General features: G+C 35.9%; 4 protein-coding genes across 6 annotated transcripts; 2 read left to right on the top strand and 2 right to left on the bottom strand.

The window, feature by feature from the left end:
• The first annotated feature begins 29 nt into the window (after positions 1-29).
• Positions 30-4397, top strand: CLPB3 (casein lytic proteinase B3). Its single transcript, XM_021442050.2, has 7 exons — positions 30-358; positions 770-824; positions 993-1143; positions 1405-1713; positions 1925-2190; positions 2470-3393; positions 3928-4397. The coding sequence occupies exons 1-7, from the start codon at positions 105-107 to the stop codon at positions 4255-4257; spliced, it is 2289 nt and encodes a 762-aa protein (XP_021297725.1). The 5' UTR covers positions 30-104; the 3' UTR covers positions 4258-4397.
• A 388-nt stretch (positions 4398-4785) lies between these two features.
• Positions 4786-8162, bottom strand: EMB2076 (Pentatricopeptide repeat (PPR) superfamily protein). Its single transcript, XM_021441934.2, has 2 exons — positions 6145-8162; positions 4786-5450 (listed from the first exon to the last, which is right to left on the bottom strand). Exons 1-2 carry the CDS (start codon positions 7801-7803, stop codon positions 5250-5252), a joined length of 1860 nt encoding a protein of 619 aa, XP_021297609.1. The 5' UTR covers positions 7804-8162; the 3' UTR covers positions 4786-5249.
• Positions 8163-8252: 90 nt separating this feature from the next.
• Positions 8253-10487, top strand: LOC110426658 (uncharacterized). The gene is given in 8 exon segments (XM_021441935.2): positions 8253-8344; positions 8467-8619; positions 9261-9334; positions 9460-9539; positions 9965-10083; positions 10086-10112; positions 10406-10444; positions 10447-10487. Coding segments are annotated over 8 exon segments (537 nt in total). The 5' UTR covers positions 8253-8340.
• A 738-nt stretch (positions 10488-11225) lies between these two features.
• Positions 11226-14332, bottom strand: LOC110426644 (EID1-like F-box protein 2). Of its 3 annotated transcripts, none has more exons than XM_021441913.2 (5): positions 14120-14332; positions 13930-13988; positions 13210-13438; positions 12096-12904; positions 11226-11562 (listed from the first exon to the last, which is right to left on the bottom strand). In XM_021441913.2, the coding sequence occupies exon 4, from the start codon at positions 12859-12861 to the stop codon at positions 12115-12117; it is 747 nt and encodes a 248-aa protein (XP_021297588.1). In that variant the 5' UTR covers positions 12862-12904; positions 13210-13438; positions 13930-13988; positions 14120-14332; the 3' UTR covers positions 11226-11562; positions 12096-12114. The 3 variants fall into 3 exon arrangements, with proteins under 3 accessions (XP_021297588.1, XP_021297589.1, XP_021297587.1); XM_021441914.2 differs by having other exon boundaries at positions 13210-13356; XM_021441912.2 differs by lacking the exon at positions 13210-13438 and having other exon boundaries at positions 14120-14331.
• Positions 14333-17091: the final 2759 nt, after the last annotated feature.

Genomic DNA, 17091 nt, shown 5'->3' with positions numbered 1-17091 from the left:
AATGTTTTATTTTTGTGGAGTAGGAGATTTATTCTGCTCCTTGTCCTAACCTTGCTTGTTGAAGCTTCAGAGTATTGGTTGTTTCATTTTTTCTTGGGTTTTACATGGCACTCCTTCTGTTCACTTCTTCGCGGTTTGACTGGCACCGTGAATTTGTTTTAGATCCTGAAGGAAAGTATGAAGCTTTGGAAAAATATGGAAAAGATTTGACTGCAATGGCTAAGGAAGGAAAGCTTGACCCAGTGATAGGAAGGGATGATGAAATTCGCAGGTGCATCCAGATCCTCTCTAGGAGAACAAAGAACAATCCTGTGTTGATTGGTGAACCTGGTGTTGGAAAAACTGCAATCTCTGAAGGGTAAGTGCTTTGGTGGTTACTTCATACATAGTCATGTGAATAGGACTGCAAGGAAGCAAGATGATGAGCACTTCAGGAAAATGTTCTCTTTGATTATTTCCCCAATTTCCTGCCTTATCAAGTTGATAATATCATAATATATTGGTCTCTTTCAACATCATGAAACTTTTAGGTGTCCTCAATATTAGCTTAAGGCTCAATTCATATGTCACCTTGAATGTGGTCCAAAACGTGCTCCAGTGACTAACTGAAAATAACTAGCTGTAACAGTCCTGCTGTAGGCTATGTTGTTCTACGACATCTGGTCTTAGGTTGGCATGATGAAGTCAGTTTGCAGAAATTAGCGTCCTTGCTATTGGCGTTAGTTTAATGACTACATTGTATACATGATTAACTGTGTTTTTCAAACAGGCTTGCCCAAAGAATTGTGCAAGGGGATGTCCCTCAAGCATTGATGAACCGTAAGGTATGTGCTACATCTTGATCAAATACCACATCCTTTTTATTATGCTATATTATCTGATTTTTTTGGGGCTGGGGGATGTGGTGGGGGTTGTTAGAGTCACAATGTTGCTACTCTACCCTGGCTGGTGATGAAAATGTGGATGCTGATCAATCCATTTTTTTATTACAGCTGATATCACTTGACATGGGTGCACTCATAGCTGGGGCCAAATATCGGGGAGAATTTGAGGATAGACTGAAGGCTGTACTTAGGGAAGTAACAGAATCAGAAGGCCAAATTATCCTCTTCATTGATGAGATTCACACAGTTGTAGGGGCAGGTAATATCTTTGTTCAGTTTCTAGTTTTGTAGGTTGATTATTGAATATCTGCTAAGCTGGCTTAAATTCTGATAGGCTTTTTTCTGTTTGTTTCTGTGTTTATTGTAAGTGCATATTTCAGTTTATAAAAGTTTATCCCTTCCAGTTGATTGGAGATAATTGTTTTTATTTGAAATCTTGTATTCCTCTCCAGATGAAATTCTAAGGTAGATAGATCTATGATACTTAATTCCTTTTCTCTGGAAATGATCTCCATTTCAGGTGCCACAAATGGAGCAATGGACGCAGGCAATCTTCTGAAACCTATGCTTGGTCGAGGAGAATTGCGATGTATTGGGGCAACAACACTGGATGAGTATCGTAAATATATTGAGAAAGATCCAGCCCTGGAACGTCGTTTCCAGCAAGTGTATGTGGATCAACCATCAGTAGAAGATACAATTTCTATACTCAGGGGACTGCGTGAGAGATATGAGCTGCATCATGGAGTCCGTATTTCTGACAGTGCACTTGTGGAAGCTGCAATCTTGTCTGACCGTTATATCAGTGGCCGGTTTTTACCTGACAAAGGTAATATATGAGCACATAACTGGGATCTTTTAGGGACACTCAATCAAGTTGCAACCTGAGATTGTAAAATAGCATTTATTGATAGGTTGTCATGGCAAGAGTTGGATTCATTTGTGATGTTCTGATAGCCAATTTAACCATCTCTATGATTTCTATTACCTTTTTAATTTCTGACATCACTTTTGAGTATTAATGTGCTTCCAAATTGCAGCTATTGACCTAGTTGATGAAGCAGCTGCTAAATTGAAAATGGAAATCACTTCAAAGCCAACTGCCCTTGATGAGATTAATCGTTCAGTGCTAAAGCTGGAGATGGAGAGGCTGTCTCTCACAAATGATACTGACAAAGCTTCAAGAGATAGGCTGAGCCGCCTTGAGGCTGAGTTGTCCCTCTTAAAGGAGAAACAGGCTGAGCTGACTGAGCAATGGGAGCATGAGAAGACTGTCATGACACGCATTCAGTCAATCAAGGAAGAGGTATGCAAATGTTTTCTGGAAATTTCTTCTGAAAGCTTTGTTTGCTGCCAGCATATAATTTGACATTTTATTATTGGCAAGCATGAAGACTGCTTCTTTGAATGGTCCCAGATTTTTTTCCCAACTCATATCAATCTAGAAGCTGATGACGGGGCTGACCTTCATTTTAAATCAATTGAAGACAAAAGGAAATCTTCCCGAATAAGAAAATCATTTGAAAAGTTAAAGTAATTATTAATTGTATGATGTAGTAGACTACTAACTGTTTCATCTATACAGATTGACAGGGTTAATCTTGAGATCCAGCAGGCTGAGCGGGAGTATGATCTCAATCGTGCTGCTGAGCTGAAGTATGGAAGTTTGAACTCCTTGCAGCGTCAACTTGCTGATGCAGAAAAAGAATTAGATGAGTACATAAAATCCGGAAAATCCATGCTGAGAGAAGAAGTTACAGGAAATGATATTGCTGAAGTAGTTAGTAAATGGACTGGTATACCAGTTTCGAAGCTTCAACAATCAGAGAGGGAGAAACTATTACATTTGGAGGAAGAGTTGCATAAACGCGTTGTGGGTCAAGATCCTGCAGTTAGATCTGTGGCTGAGGCCATTCAGCGATCTCGAGCTGGTCTCTCAGATCCCCGTCGCCCAATAGCCAGTTTCATGTTTATGGGTCCCACTGGTGTAGGGAAAACAGAGCTTGCTAAAGCACTTGCATCCTACTTGTTTAATACAGAAGAAGCCCTTGTACGCATCGATATGAGTGAGTATATGGAAAAACATGCAGTTTCTAGGCTTATAGGTGCTCCACCTGGTTATGTGGGGTATGAAGAAGGAGGACAGCTGACCGAGATAGTTCGCAGGAGGCCATATGCTGTAATTCTTTTTGATGAGATAGAGAAAGCTCATGGTGATGTATTTAATGTTTTCCTTCAAATTTTGGATGATGGGAGAGTTACCGATTCCCAGGGTCGCACTGTAAGCTTCACCAACACTGTCATTATTATGACCTCAAATGTGGGTTCACAGTACATTCTTAATTCAGATGAAGACACACCAAAGGATATAGCTTATGAAACTATTAAGCAGAGGGTGATGGAGGCTGCAAGAGCAGTCTTTCGTCCTGAATTTATGAACCGGGTTGATGAGTATATAGTTTTCCAGCCTTTGGACCGTGAACAGATAAACACTATTGTGAAATTACAGGTAAGTTCCATCTGACTTTTCCTTGTCTTGATTGCTTGCACGTGCATTTCCATGATGTGTATTCTATCATAATCAAAAGAGGGATTCTGAATTCTCAACCATGTCATATCCCATGTAGGATGTGATAAGAACGATAATTATTGTTTATTGTTTAATTATAATAATAATCCATAAAAAATATGACAATAATAAATAAATAATAACATATAACTACAGTTATTCTGTGATGCTGGTCTTGATTTTTAAATGGTCTTTATCATAATGGAGACGGTAGTTTTGTTGGTCATCCTTGAATCTGGTGTTGGTTGGTTTAAGTTGTTTCCCCTAGATTAGATTTTGATTCAGCGAGCCACCAAGTTGCTCTTTATTGATTTTTTTAAAATGACCAATGTACAGTTTTTAGGTAGGACTCAGAATAGGTCTCTATTCTATTTCAACAGGGAATTAATCCTTATTACAAGCTCATGTTGTATCTCTGTGGTATCTGCTTGTATGGTTTGTCACTCCCTTACATTTTCTGTGTTTGTTTTACAGTTGGAACGTGTGCAAAAGAGGATTGCAGATAGGAAAATAAAACTTCAGATGACAGATGGTGCTGTTCAGCTTCTTGGTAGTCTTGGTTATGATCCAAACTATGGTGCTAGACCAGTCAAAAGAGTGATTCAGCAAAATGTAGAAAATGAACTTGCCAAGGGCATCTTGAGAGGGAAGTTCAAGGATGAGGATGCTATTTTAGTAGACACAGAGCTCACAGCGTTTGCAAATGGCCAGCTCCCCAAGCAAAAGCTAGTCTTCAGAAGACTCGATCGTGATTCAGAAACTCAGGCAACTGATAGCGAAGAAGCTTTATCACAGACTGTCTGAGAGTTGTACTTAAGTTTTACCTAAATACTATAGGTTTTACACAATTTTGTGCAGGGAATTAATACCTTAGCTCACACTCGAATCTCTCACATTGTATATGGCTTTTAACTTTTATGTCACAAGTTATCCTATTATTCTTATACAGTGTGTCCTTACAAGTAAGCATGCCACAGTGTTTACATTGCTACCCAAATCCATTCTGGATCAATTGTCCTTGCTCCAAGATGAGAAGTGGTATCTAGGAGAAAGTGGTGCCAGTGGAAGATTTGATATTCTCTTGGGCTAATCTAATTTCCACTGGGTCACTGGAATTCCATTGGCTTTTGGGCATATATTGCAGTTAAGTAATAGGTGAAAGGCAGGAGCTGAAATTAAACATTAGTAAGTCATCCTTTTCGTTTAGAAACTGATGGACTTGTATGACTCATAAGGCATGTCTGAAATGAACAAGACACCTATATCCATCATAAATCCTATTTCCTTTTGGGACTTGTGACTTCTGCATCAGCGTATATTACATAAAACAACCGGACATAACAGAAAACCAGTTACCCTCTGTATTTGGCCCTGAGGTCATGTAAGTATGACATATATCTCGTGTACATGTGAGGCCAACAGCCTATAAATTGGGGGCCTCCTCCTATGTTCGGACACGCCTTGGATTTGCATTTATGCCCTCCCTGTACGCTGAAGCACACATAAAAGGGTTGTCTCTGTTTTGCATATTCTCAGAGGACTATCATTTATCAACAAAGGAGCTCATTTCAGTAGAGATAATTAACAAGCATGATAAAACAAGTAATTGATTTGTAAAGGCAAATATGAACCTGCTAATTTGTGAAATTATGTAACAACCCATCACTTTCTGCTATACATGCACATTCGTACCTACAAGACACAGGGAGACATCTGGATACAACTTGATGGCCAGATAACTCTTCCCTTCACTCTGTCATTTTTAGCTTTTAAGTTAGCCACAAATAGTAGTTTAATCATCTAGAATGGTAGGACGACCTCTTCACTTTGAATTGATCTTTTCGTAAGTTCTGAAGCATGAACGCCCTTGTTTTGCCATCAGGTTTGAGACCATTCTTTCGCATTCTCATGTATAGTTTCTTTGCTGATTCCACCTTGCCTTTTAAACACATTCCATGAATAACAGCATTATAAAGAGATACATTTTCTGGAACTCTCTGCAAATGGAAAAGAAAAAAAGTTAAATGTCAATATCTAGAAACTCAAGGGAGTGCAAAAATCAAAGTCCACTAGCATTTTCCATAGGAAGATGAGAAGACTAATCAAAACCATTCAGTCTCGTGGATATTGAATAAAAGTCGAACATGATACTAAGGACAAGTAAATTTCAAAGCATTTTGATAATTTAAACCTTCCCAAAATGGAACCTTCTTGACCATGCAAACCTTCTCGCATTAGAACCCATTTTGGACTATGCAATTTCATAACATCTTTTATTCCATTGGTCAGGCATCTGGAATCTATATACACAATAAAATTCTTGAATTTCTATTCAACTCCAATCAGTGAGGCCTTATATTTGATTACCAGTACAACAACAATAATAAACTATGCCTTCCCAATGCTTTGAGGGTTGGTCAGTGGCTTATATCAGGGGAAAAATATTTTAGTTTCAGTACACACTCTTGATGGTGTTAAGCATTTTACCACCAAAAATACTTTCTACTAAAAAATCTTCTATAAAAAAATTAACCATTGAATATAACTTCCAGTCAATAGCATTCTTCTAATGGAATTCAAAACTCTAAATTTAGTAAAAAGTTCATTGAAGAGTAGCTCTCAATGAAGATGAGCTAAATTCAGTCAAAGAGCCAAACATTCTTTTAGAGCAGGTTAAAAATGGAAACTTACATTTAGAATTTCCTCTACTTCAGCCCAAAGAGATCCCCAAATGCAGCTTCTTATAAGTGACAAATGAGTAAATGTGTCTGGAACACACTTCTGATGAATCATGTGGTCATAAACTTGCAATGCAACTTTAGGTTTCCTGGCAGTCTCACAAGCACTGATGACAAGATTATAGGATGCAGTGGCAACCAACAATCCAGAGGCTTCCATTTGCCATAAAAGCTGCAAGGCCCTATCCCACAAACCAAGCTTCTGGCATGACATTAAAGCAGTGTTGTACAGATGTACATTTACTAGTGAGCTCTGTTTCCTTATTCTCTCAAAGAGGTCGAGAGCATCAGCATATTGATTTGCCCTATACAAAGCACCAAGCAGTGAATTCCATGTGAAAGCATCTGGTGTATGACCCAAGGATTTCATAATATCAAAGATTTTAAAAGCTAATCTGACCTCTCCAGCTTTTCCAAGTGAATTAATTAACGCATTGCATGCTACTGGATTTGGCTTCAATCCATCATTCAAAATTTTCTGAAAGATGGATAATGCCAAATCCCATTTTTCTTCCTTTGTGCATGCACTAATCATGGCATGCATTGTATCATCCCGGGGTTCCAATCCATTTCGAATCATCTCATTATAAGCATCAAGCGCCAATTCATTCTGATTGCAACGAACAAAAATGCTAACTAGCAGGGAATAAGTGACTTGTGTTCCACTATAGCCATTTTGCTGGATTCTTCTCCATAGCCTCTCAGTTTCAACCCAATTGTTCAATCTTCCACAGATAGATAATGCTGTATTATAAACAATCACATCAAAACGTTTCTTCTGTTCATGATCCCCTTCCAGTTCTGCAAACATAGCAAGGGCTGCATCACAACCCTGAGTATCTGCAATGGCTTTCAGTATTAAGCTATTAGTATGCCCAGTAATAAGTTCATTTGTCTTGATAAACTCGAAAGTTCTCAAGGCATCATCAAGCCGTCCATTTCTTAGCAGGCAAGAAAGAAGAGAATTACATGCATGAGCGTTGGGTTGAAGACCTGACAACTTCATTGATCTACACAACTCCAATGCACTTCTGACCTTGTTGGACCTACTAAGCATCAATACTCTTCTTGATAATTCCTCTTCGTTCCTTTCTTCCAAAAAGTGTACCTTACTATCATGTACAGTGTCCTTCCCATTTGAACTTATCGCAGGCTGACCAGTACTTGTGTGCTCAAAATCCAAACTTTCATCAACCACCAAATTTCCCCAAGGAGGCAAATTTTGACCCAAAGAATCCAACTCAAATTCTTCCTTCCCTTTTTGGATCAAACTATTTTCCTCATCATCTTCACAATCCATCTCAGATTCAATACTGGCAACCATCTTTGGTACTATCCTAGATGACCCGAACAGAAAATTCAACGGTGACATTTTCTTTCGAAAATGACCAAACCAAGCACATTGATGAACGGGCATCCAAACCATGTTTCGCCTACATTGTACCACATGCCTTCTATAAGCCTTCATAACCGAACCAACAAAAAAGCAGCCACGAAAACGCCTAGAACAGACACCATTTCTGCCTCTACTTTGGCTACATGACTGATACCGGCATCCAAGCCCATTTGATATTATGGAAAATGAAGCTGAATTCCTCAACAATTCTCCCATAACTTTAGACTAAAGAATAGCAATAAACTGACCAAATAACAAAAACTTCACCTCAAAATTCAAACTATCTGAGCAAAAGCCCAACTTTAAGAGCATGAGTGAACCAATTGTAAGATAAACTTTAAGCAAAACTATTTAAGCACAAGACCCTTACTAGTTCTTCAAGAAAGAATATTAATTTGGCACACCCCATAAAAAAAATTTTGAACTTTTAGGCTTACATAAGCAAATAGAACAGAACCAGTTCAGGTTAGGACTTTTCAAGAAGGCTCAGAGAAACTGACCCTTTTTTCTTCAGAAAGAAGATGACTTGAATGAAGCAAAGAGCAAAGAGCAAAGAGGGTCCAAAGATGCTACTGACTAGTGCGAGATGGAAGAAACTTCACTTTGTTTACGTCAAGATAACACTTTTGTCGAAGGGCTCCCAAAACGCACCGTTTTAAAGGCTCTTTTTTAACTCTAATGTGCGCTAGTGCCACTCTCCCAGTAGAGAATACTGAGAAGTGAGAAGAGTTCACTCTGTAAAGAATTGAAGAAATGGGTGAATTTTATTCTTCTTTCTATTTTTCTTTGCAAAATGTTCCCTTTTTATTGTTTTATGTCTCTTGTTCTTACTTGTTTTTGGTATTGATTTTTCTTTTGGGGAATTGAATGGTTTTGAAGAAGAAGGAAAAGAAGCGGGAGAAGAATCAAAAGAAGTGAGAGTTGGGGAAGTGAAGGAAGGAGTGGCATCAATAGCGTTATTGCCAAGTGGGTCCCTCTCAGGCCATTTCATTCAGCTTCCTCAATCTATCTGCTATGGTCTTCATGGCACTGGTACTATTTTTACCTTTTTTTTAACCTTTTAATTTGCTAGTAACTGGGTTGTTTTCGTTTTTCTTTTTTTTTCCCATTAATTTCATGTGTAAATCAGTTCTTTCGTATGTATATATAACAAATGGTTCGTGTGATTCCACCGATGGAAAAATAAGAGGGTCTCAGCCTATGATCAATTTGTGGAAAGTTGAGTGTCTTGCCCCTAAATTGCTTGTTTAGTACTTCTATTTCCTTAGGTTTGATGAAGTTTTGGTCTTAGTAACACAAATGTCTATTAGCTACTTAAGTGTTATGAATGGTAACTGCTGCTGGATTGCTTTACATTCATACAGATAATTGACTTGTAATCGTGAATGGCACAAAGTAATGCAGAAAATGGCATGTAAAAACCAGTATCTAGAAAGAGTGTAAATTTAATTTTCTAGAGCCATTCAATATGTTGGATAACTGAAGGTTGCTTATGATGTTGTGTATTTCAATCTTTTCTTTGGAGAATATATAAGCCTAGGAAAATGTACTAGAAGTAGTGGATCTTCGTATATTGGACATCATTGAGTAAATTTCTCTTCCTTAAAAACTTTCTCTGAATTGTTTTGTTTTGGGTTCTTTTATGCATTCTCTCTCTCTCTTCATGGTTAAAGAGTTGGCTTGTGAGATGGAGTGCAGCAGGGGTGAGGATTACCGCTTGATCAAGCTCACAATCATTGACTACAGTGTATGAGTCGTATGCCTTAAGTTTCTTTCCCTTCGATTACAGTAGTACTAATTATCTCCCATCAAATGTCCATATTTTATAAAAAAATAATATTTCTCTTTTTTTTTATTCTTATTATCTGACAGGGTAAGAAAGAGCACGCTGTCATAGTGGAGTGTAGAGGGCATGATGCTGCTCGGTTCCATAACATTGACCATGCTCATGGGTAAACCATCTTTGGATCAATTTGCTAAACCTTAAAACACACTGTTCTTTATCAATTATTCATGTTTAATGTCATAAATGTGGCATCTTTTACCTCCATATGGCTTGCCTCTTAACCTGTAGACATATTGTCTTGTTATTTTTTGAAAATGCTTACCAATAAGCTTGTATGTGCTTAATATTTAAAGGGGTGGCGGAGTTAGAGAACTTCAAGAAAGACGTCGGCTATAAACTTCACCCTTCAAAGAACCATAAACATGGAAATTTGAATTTTAGATGGTTTCTACTGTCACTTTGGGCTGAATTACATTAATGTATTACAGTCAGATCCTGATACACCTTTCTGTTCAAACCAACTCTCTCTGCAATGAGTCATTGCACATGGCTAACAAATGGCATCTCTTGTTGAACTGCATTTTGAAACAGTTGGGAGAAGGATGTTGTGGATATGGTTGAACTAAAGGAAGGGAAGAAAGAGATTTGATCTCATTTTGAGTGAGACACTGAAATCTGACAAAGCAGCTGAAACCATATAAAGCAGTTCATGCTAAATTATCTGGGCTAGATGCTGTTGGTATGTAATCAAACCGTTCTTTTTTGCCTTATTTCAATTACCAAAAATGAAGAAATTCTTGTTGACTATGCAGCAGTTTGGCTCCTTCCATCTGGCAATATGTTTTAGATGCATGGCAATTTCAATTTTTTCATGACCTCAGCTAATTAACTTTTTATTTTCATTCTTCCTATGGTCCAAAGTCTAGCTGGAATGACTCTTGTAGCTTGTTTCTTATCTTTGAGGTCTAATCTCATGTCTGCCTAACCTGTAACCGTTGCTAAACCCCTAACTGGAGTTGTGAATCTTTGCAGTAGTATTAAGGAGGATGAGCATATCAGGGTTGGACTTTGAGCAGAAGCAGCAGACTCTAAGTAGGATTTATCAGCTGCTTAAGATGTATACCCTAGTAATTTGATTTGCCAGAAGATGGACATATGGAAGCAATCTAATATATAGTTTTTTGTAGTGGTGAATATTTGATATCTTTCTGCCGTCTATGAGATGAATCAATGAGTGAATATTCAACATTTCACTGCCATTAACCCTGGATCCAACTCCCAAGTCATGGCTAGTTGAAGACATGAAATGGATTCTATTCGGAGCATCTAGTTTTCTTGTAAGATGATTGTTAAGTTAGTGCTTCACAGATGTAATAAGTGCTACAAACACTCAACGTGGTAAGAACCCTGCAAGAAGCAAGATTGCCATGCCGTAGCACGATGGCATGATGAAAATATCAACATAGGTACTGAAAGCCCATTACAATCAGAATTCAGGCGCTAAAGGACAGTGACCATGGTAGAGTGTGCACCAAACCAATGCGAAATTAATTTTGGTAGGGTATTTGAACGCTCAGTCTTCCATGTAGGTGATATTCAATTACAAAGTAATACGTAGTGCATGGGTGAAAGCAATAGTTGAAGATCCAAATTGGCATTTACAATGGATGGAAGACTACTCAAGTTCTTTGTGTCTCTGGTTAAGGCTACACAATAATTATAGTTCTTTCTTCCTTCCCCTTCTTGATACAGACGAAATATGATCCATTCCCAAGGTCTACACAAGACAACCTTCCACATCAGGATGAAATTTTGGGGAGAAAGCAAGTAAACAGAGAAGGGAATGAAGTACTTTAACCAACAACTTCAAGAATTATTGAAGATACCAATCAGCTATTCAAACACATATAGGCATACATTAATGTACAAAGTGCACGGTATACATGTTCACAATGACCACTGTTAACCAACGGGCAATTGACAAGCAAATGGTTAGCAATAGCTTCTAACCCTTTTAGAAAACAATTGGCAGGCTAGGGGCTAGACAAAGCAGCAAAACATCAGAGAATAAAGGCCAAGTTATGATGGTAGATTTCAGGTCCTGAGCAAGTTGGTACAGCCCATCTAGTCTCCATTCTATCTATTTTGATCCACCAGGAGATCAATCCACACATGAGATGATAAGCAAACTGCAAGGAACATGATACATCCAGTCAAGATATAGGCATATTTTGTCAGCAAAGAACTCGCACAAACTCCCAAACAGGAGTTAATTGCCCTACACCATATGCATGCCGGTTATATCAGAATGGTACTTTAGTCTTCAGCCATTTAATTTTAATAAAAACCAAGTTCAATACTAAGCATACAAATTTGCCCCAAGGAAACAAAAGTGTTAAGAAAGAAAACAAATTTTACATCTTGATTTGCTGGAGGAAGAAAGGCCCGTATGGTTCTTGACTTACTGTATATATGGACTGCAAATTTTATTTGCTCCAAACTCTCTCTCTCACGTTCAAAAAACAAAAAGATGCAGGCAGGATGACTAGGGGAAGACATGCCTCATGTCAGCACCCAAGTTTTACAACTATCATTAACTCTTTTTGTATGATCATATAATTTGCACATGAATGAACCATAAACAATCAATTTCAATTCTTTCAAAAAAGTTTTAACTCTATTCTTCTTCGATAGAATATGAATGCTTGATGTGATAGATTACCTGGCTTGCATTCCAACTATCATTCAGATTCAGATGCCTCTTCAGAATCAGACAAGGGTAAAAGGGTGCAGATGCCAAGCATATGTCCGTTTAGGCACACATAATACTCGATGCAATCCTCATAAGCACCCAACCTACAGCTTGCACTCTGTGGTACCATATTTGCTTGCAGCATGTTCCACAATTTTGCCTTACAATAAGGACACACTGCCGTTGGATGAAACTGGGCACCTCTGTCAATCAACATTTTCCGAACCTTTGAAACCAAGAATGACTTGAAAATTCCTCGGAAAAATCCCACATCACCCTCATCCCCTTGGTCTAGATGTTCACAAGGGTCAGATACATACAAAACATCTGTTCTGCATTGTGGTAAAAGGAAGCTTTTGCCTGAGGTCCTAGAGAACCTGGTCCTGTAAACAAAATGGCCAGGGATTTGAATGCTATTGAACAAGCCACCAGTACTACATCCTGAACAATAAATAAGCAGCTTTCCAAGTGCTCTCCAGTTCCCATCAACGCTGTGACTTCCACTAGACTGAAGATCAAGCATCATCTTTGGGGCCCTTGTTTTGCAGAACTCCTTCCACAGTACTCTCTTGGCAAGATCATCAAACCACTTGCATATGCATGAAAGAGTAGCAATCAACTTAGGGTTCCAGTTCAGATGTTGAAACACTAGGAATATCACATCTTCACTTAGATGACCTTTTGTGCATTGACAACTAGACGAGTGTATGCAACGATATTGCTTTGTTAGAATCATTGTCTCCACTCAATAAGAGAAAAAGAAACAATGATCACATGTCCTGGTCGTACAAGCCAACAAAAGATCATGATTAGTCCCAACATATTAGTATCTCGAATATCTAGTTTCTGAACCAGAAAGCTAGACATAAGCAAAAATTCTGAAAGGCTTACTATGAATTAAGATTCCTCAATACAATGGTTTAGAAGCTGGAAAACCATTTCCCTCTTCAAAGCGAAGGAGAGAGTGAAAAAAGAAAAGAAGTGTCGCCATAAATGACTTCAAAACTAACAGCATAAAGTCTACTTTATTTCCTTGGGCTAAAATAAAGCAAAGAAGAGCTAAGGCTTCATAGCAAACTCACACCTTAAGACATTCTAGCCAGGCTGCACAGGCAGCAATTCCCAGGAAACTCAGCAGAGTGGGTACCGCTCCCAATTCTCAATTAAAATCCAGATTATGGTTTCTCATCGAGAAATGTGACAATTGGATGCTCCAATTATAACTCTAAACCTGTTGGATGATCCAATAGCAGAAAATGTACTTAAGGTGCTAGCTCGAGGTCCAATCAAAGAGATGGAAGGAGGGGGAAAACCTAGAACAGAGAAATTAAAGTACCATGTAAGAATTGGGTTTTGGACAATGCATTGCAATGGAGACTCACACTTTCCACGGGACACTAGAATTCCCATCTCAACTTCAACATCCATCAATCACAACCTTTAAATATCTTTCCATCTTGGTAAAAGAACTTGGTCCACCTTTTTCATAGTAACTTCTTTTTCTTCTCAATGAAACTTAACTTAGACTCTTAGATCAAACAACAATAAAAAAGCTTAATTTATTCTACCAATGCATGCCATTAACGTGTTAAAGCTCAGATCCAAAAGAAACCCATTTTATAAATGCAACTCAAATGCTTAATCCAAACAAAACCCACTTCACTTCTTCACTAAATTCAACAAAAATCCACACTATCAAATTAAGAAAAAGAAAAACCCAAAAACCCTAAACCCATTAAAAATTAACTAAAAGATAACCAAATAGAGGGGGGAAAAGTTACAAGACCAAAGCCAAAGCTCTCACCTTAAGCTTGCAGAACCTTCCTTCGCATAGTCTTTAGACTTTTAAAGATAGACCCAAATCTGCAAACAACAAAGAAAATGAACAAAAAGATTAGGGTTTTCTTGCATGTGGTAAAAATACAACCCCCCCAAAAAATAAACCAGTGAAATAAAGTCTTTAAAATAAAAAAAAATCACAAATAAAAAATTACATGAGGAATTCAATCTGCGTTTTAACATTTGTAGAAGGGTATTTTGGTCAAACAAATTTTCTTTTTTTGTCACTGAGAAACCCCCAAGGAAAGCAAATTGCAGAGAAACGGTGGTGAGAAAAGAGAAAGCGAAGAATGAAGCTTTGGGGTTCCACACAGAAGAAAGAAGGGAATATTGAATATTTCCAGAAAGATTAATCCTACGATGTGGTATTTTTCTTACATCAACTACTAATTAGATCAATCCATGTGGAAATTAGGAAATGTAAATAGTTTTTGCAAAACCACATTTTATTACGCGGCGTTAATTCATTGGACGTGATTAAAATGATGGAGACTGTCAAGTTCGGAGATTTTGGCCCTTAGTTTTTACTGTTAGTTGTTTAAAATTTTGTGTCGGGGCCTGAAAAGTTAAAATGCTGTAGTATACTGTCCTCAGAAAGATTCTAAAACCCTCACGTTTTGCCACGTGGAAACATCGAATTTTTTGGAATTTAGTTTGTTGATTTTTGCTTAGGTGGCATCTCCTCATTGGCAGTTCTATTTCTCTATTGTCCTAACTCTGACGAGGGTTTTGCCACTTGAGGCTTTTTTTTTTTTTTAATTTTTCTTAATTTTAAAAAAAAAAGCAATTTATGGTATTCAAGTTGATTGAATTATCCTTACCAAATATAACGTCATCTTTTGTTTCTTCTCACAATGTTGGTCTAATTCTTTGTTTTTTAGTTCAATAAAAAGATAATGTCTTTGTCATTCTGGAGATATTTTAGTTTAATAATATTTAATCTTAAATTCTTAATACCCATCATTCATTATCAATGTATCAGCAATAATGTACAATTTTGCTTTTCTTTTATATATCTTTATCTTCCAAATATATGTATATATTTAAAAAGTTAAAAAATATATTACAACAAGTTTTATTAAAATAAAAAATTCATGTGCCACATAGATATTAGGAATAATCTCCTTTCGACAACATTGAGGTTTAAGATAGTTAATTCATAAAACTTGAATTCAAAATAATTTACGATAAATAATCGATCTTATTGATTAAATCAATTTACGATAAAAGCAGTGGAGTAAGTCACATGATTCCGAATAAGCAAAATTGATATTGCTTCATAATATTTATATATTTTAAATAGGATAAATTTTACTTAAATTTTTTGTAGTTTTAACTTTTTATATAACATTCTGTTTTTTTTTTGTCAATAAGCACATTATAGATATATATTTTTTCTCTAATTAGTATTTTGTAGATTTTTTTGAATTCAAAATTAACTTATTTGTTCAGATTAAAGGGTATTTGTATAATTTTACTAAATAGAATTAACAATCTAACATTTTGTGAGAATAAAAATTAATCACAAGATGTAAATTTGACAAAAAAAGATTATCCATAGGATACTAATTGGAAAAAACCCACATAATATCATGTCAAAAAAATTGAAACCGTGAAAGATGTAGGTGAAGTACATCTTTCTAAAAACTTCATGCATTTAGAATAAATTATGAGGGCGTTTGGTATGGTGTAAGTGAGAGACATTCTTTGCAGTTTAAATGGTTACAATTACTTAGTAACATTTGGTTGGCAAAAAGAAAAAAAAGCGTGCTTACAATTGTAATCACATTATAATAAAAGAAGGGAATATAGCTTTCCCTACACAAAGAGAAAGTTACATATTTTTTCTTTCCCAAATTGTCTATCTCACTCGACCATCTTAACCTTTCGATCTTTCTTTTCTCCTTCCTGCTTTCTTCTCCTTCTTCTCACTATCCACAGGAAGGTGGCCCGTCATCAGCACTTTTGAGTCAAATTTCACCACTAAATCTGAAAAACGGGAGAGATTAAGACTTTGGGTTTTATGAAACCTTAATTCAAATTTTTAAAAAATTTGAAAGTATTTTGAGAAAAATTTATGCTTTTAATGTAGAAAATTGAGAGAGAAGCATTTAAATGGTTTAAAATCGAGAAAATTTACTAAGGAATTGAGAGGATTTGAGAGGGAAAGATATTTGGTGTAACAATATGAGAGCAAAAAAGCATCAGAAACGCTTAAAATTAAATATCTATCAATAGATGAGAACATCCATTGATAGATTACATTCAAACTTTTGATAGCGGTTATTTATCTATCAATAGATAATATGATGTATGAATAGAATTTTCTATCTATTAATAAATTTGTCTTTGACTAATGTTTTTATTTTTAATTTTTATAAGTTTAAAGTGAAAATAAATATTTAGTAATTTTACATATTTTAATTTTTAAATAATTAATATAAAAAATATTATGTTATTATTTATTATTTTAATTGCTTAAAGTTGAAAAGTCAAATTTTGTATTAAAATTATAAATTTATTCAACTTATATGTTTTTTATTAATAAAAGTAATTTTGTCAATTTACATTACATTCTCAATAAAATATTTACAAATCAAACACTACAATATAATCTTTTCGACAATCACATTCCCTACAATTATCACTTTCCCTTATTATACAAAGTTATATTCTCAACAATTATATACCTAACAATTACATTTCTAGCAATATATTAAATGCAGCCTATAAGTTAATAAAATTTTAAAACCTTGCAATTTGCAAATAGCATTTTTATAATCTAAGGTGTGAGTTGAAAAAAATTATATCTAGAAACAGAAGTAATAAAGAAAAAAAGTGTCAATTTTTTGAAAAATTGATCATTGTTTTAGGTTAGGTTGGATTTTCCACTAGTTTGGTCCAACCAAGTGTTAATTTTTTTTCCCTACTTTTAGTTTGGTTCATATAAACTATATTCTACTTTTAGTATACAAAAATTCATGTTATTTATATCATCTATGATGGATACAAATTTAATTTGTTCAAAAGTAATGATTATTGAAAATATTAATTAATTAATTAAAATCAATAAAATTATATAAAAAAACCAAAAAAACAATGACATGACTATTAAGTGGGGACCTAG

This window comes from Theobroma umbraticum, unplaced genomic scaffold (assembly GCF_002168275.2).
Source record: "Theobroma umbraticum cultivar Fairchild unplaced genomic scaffold, ASM216827v3 scaffold_12.0, whole genome shotgun sequence".
NCBI lineage: Eukaryota > Viridiplantae > Streptophyta > Magnoliopsida > Malvales > Malvaceae > Theobroma > Theobroma umbraticum.
This window is presented reverse-complemented; position numbering and strand designations above follow the sequence as displayed.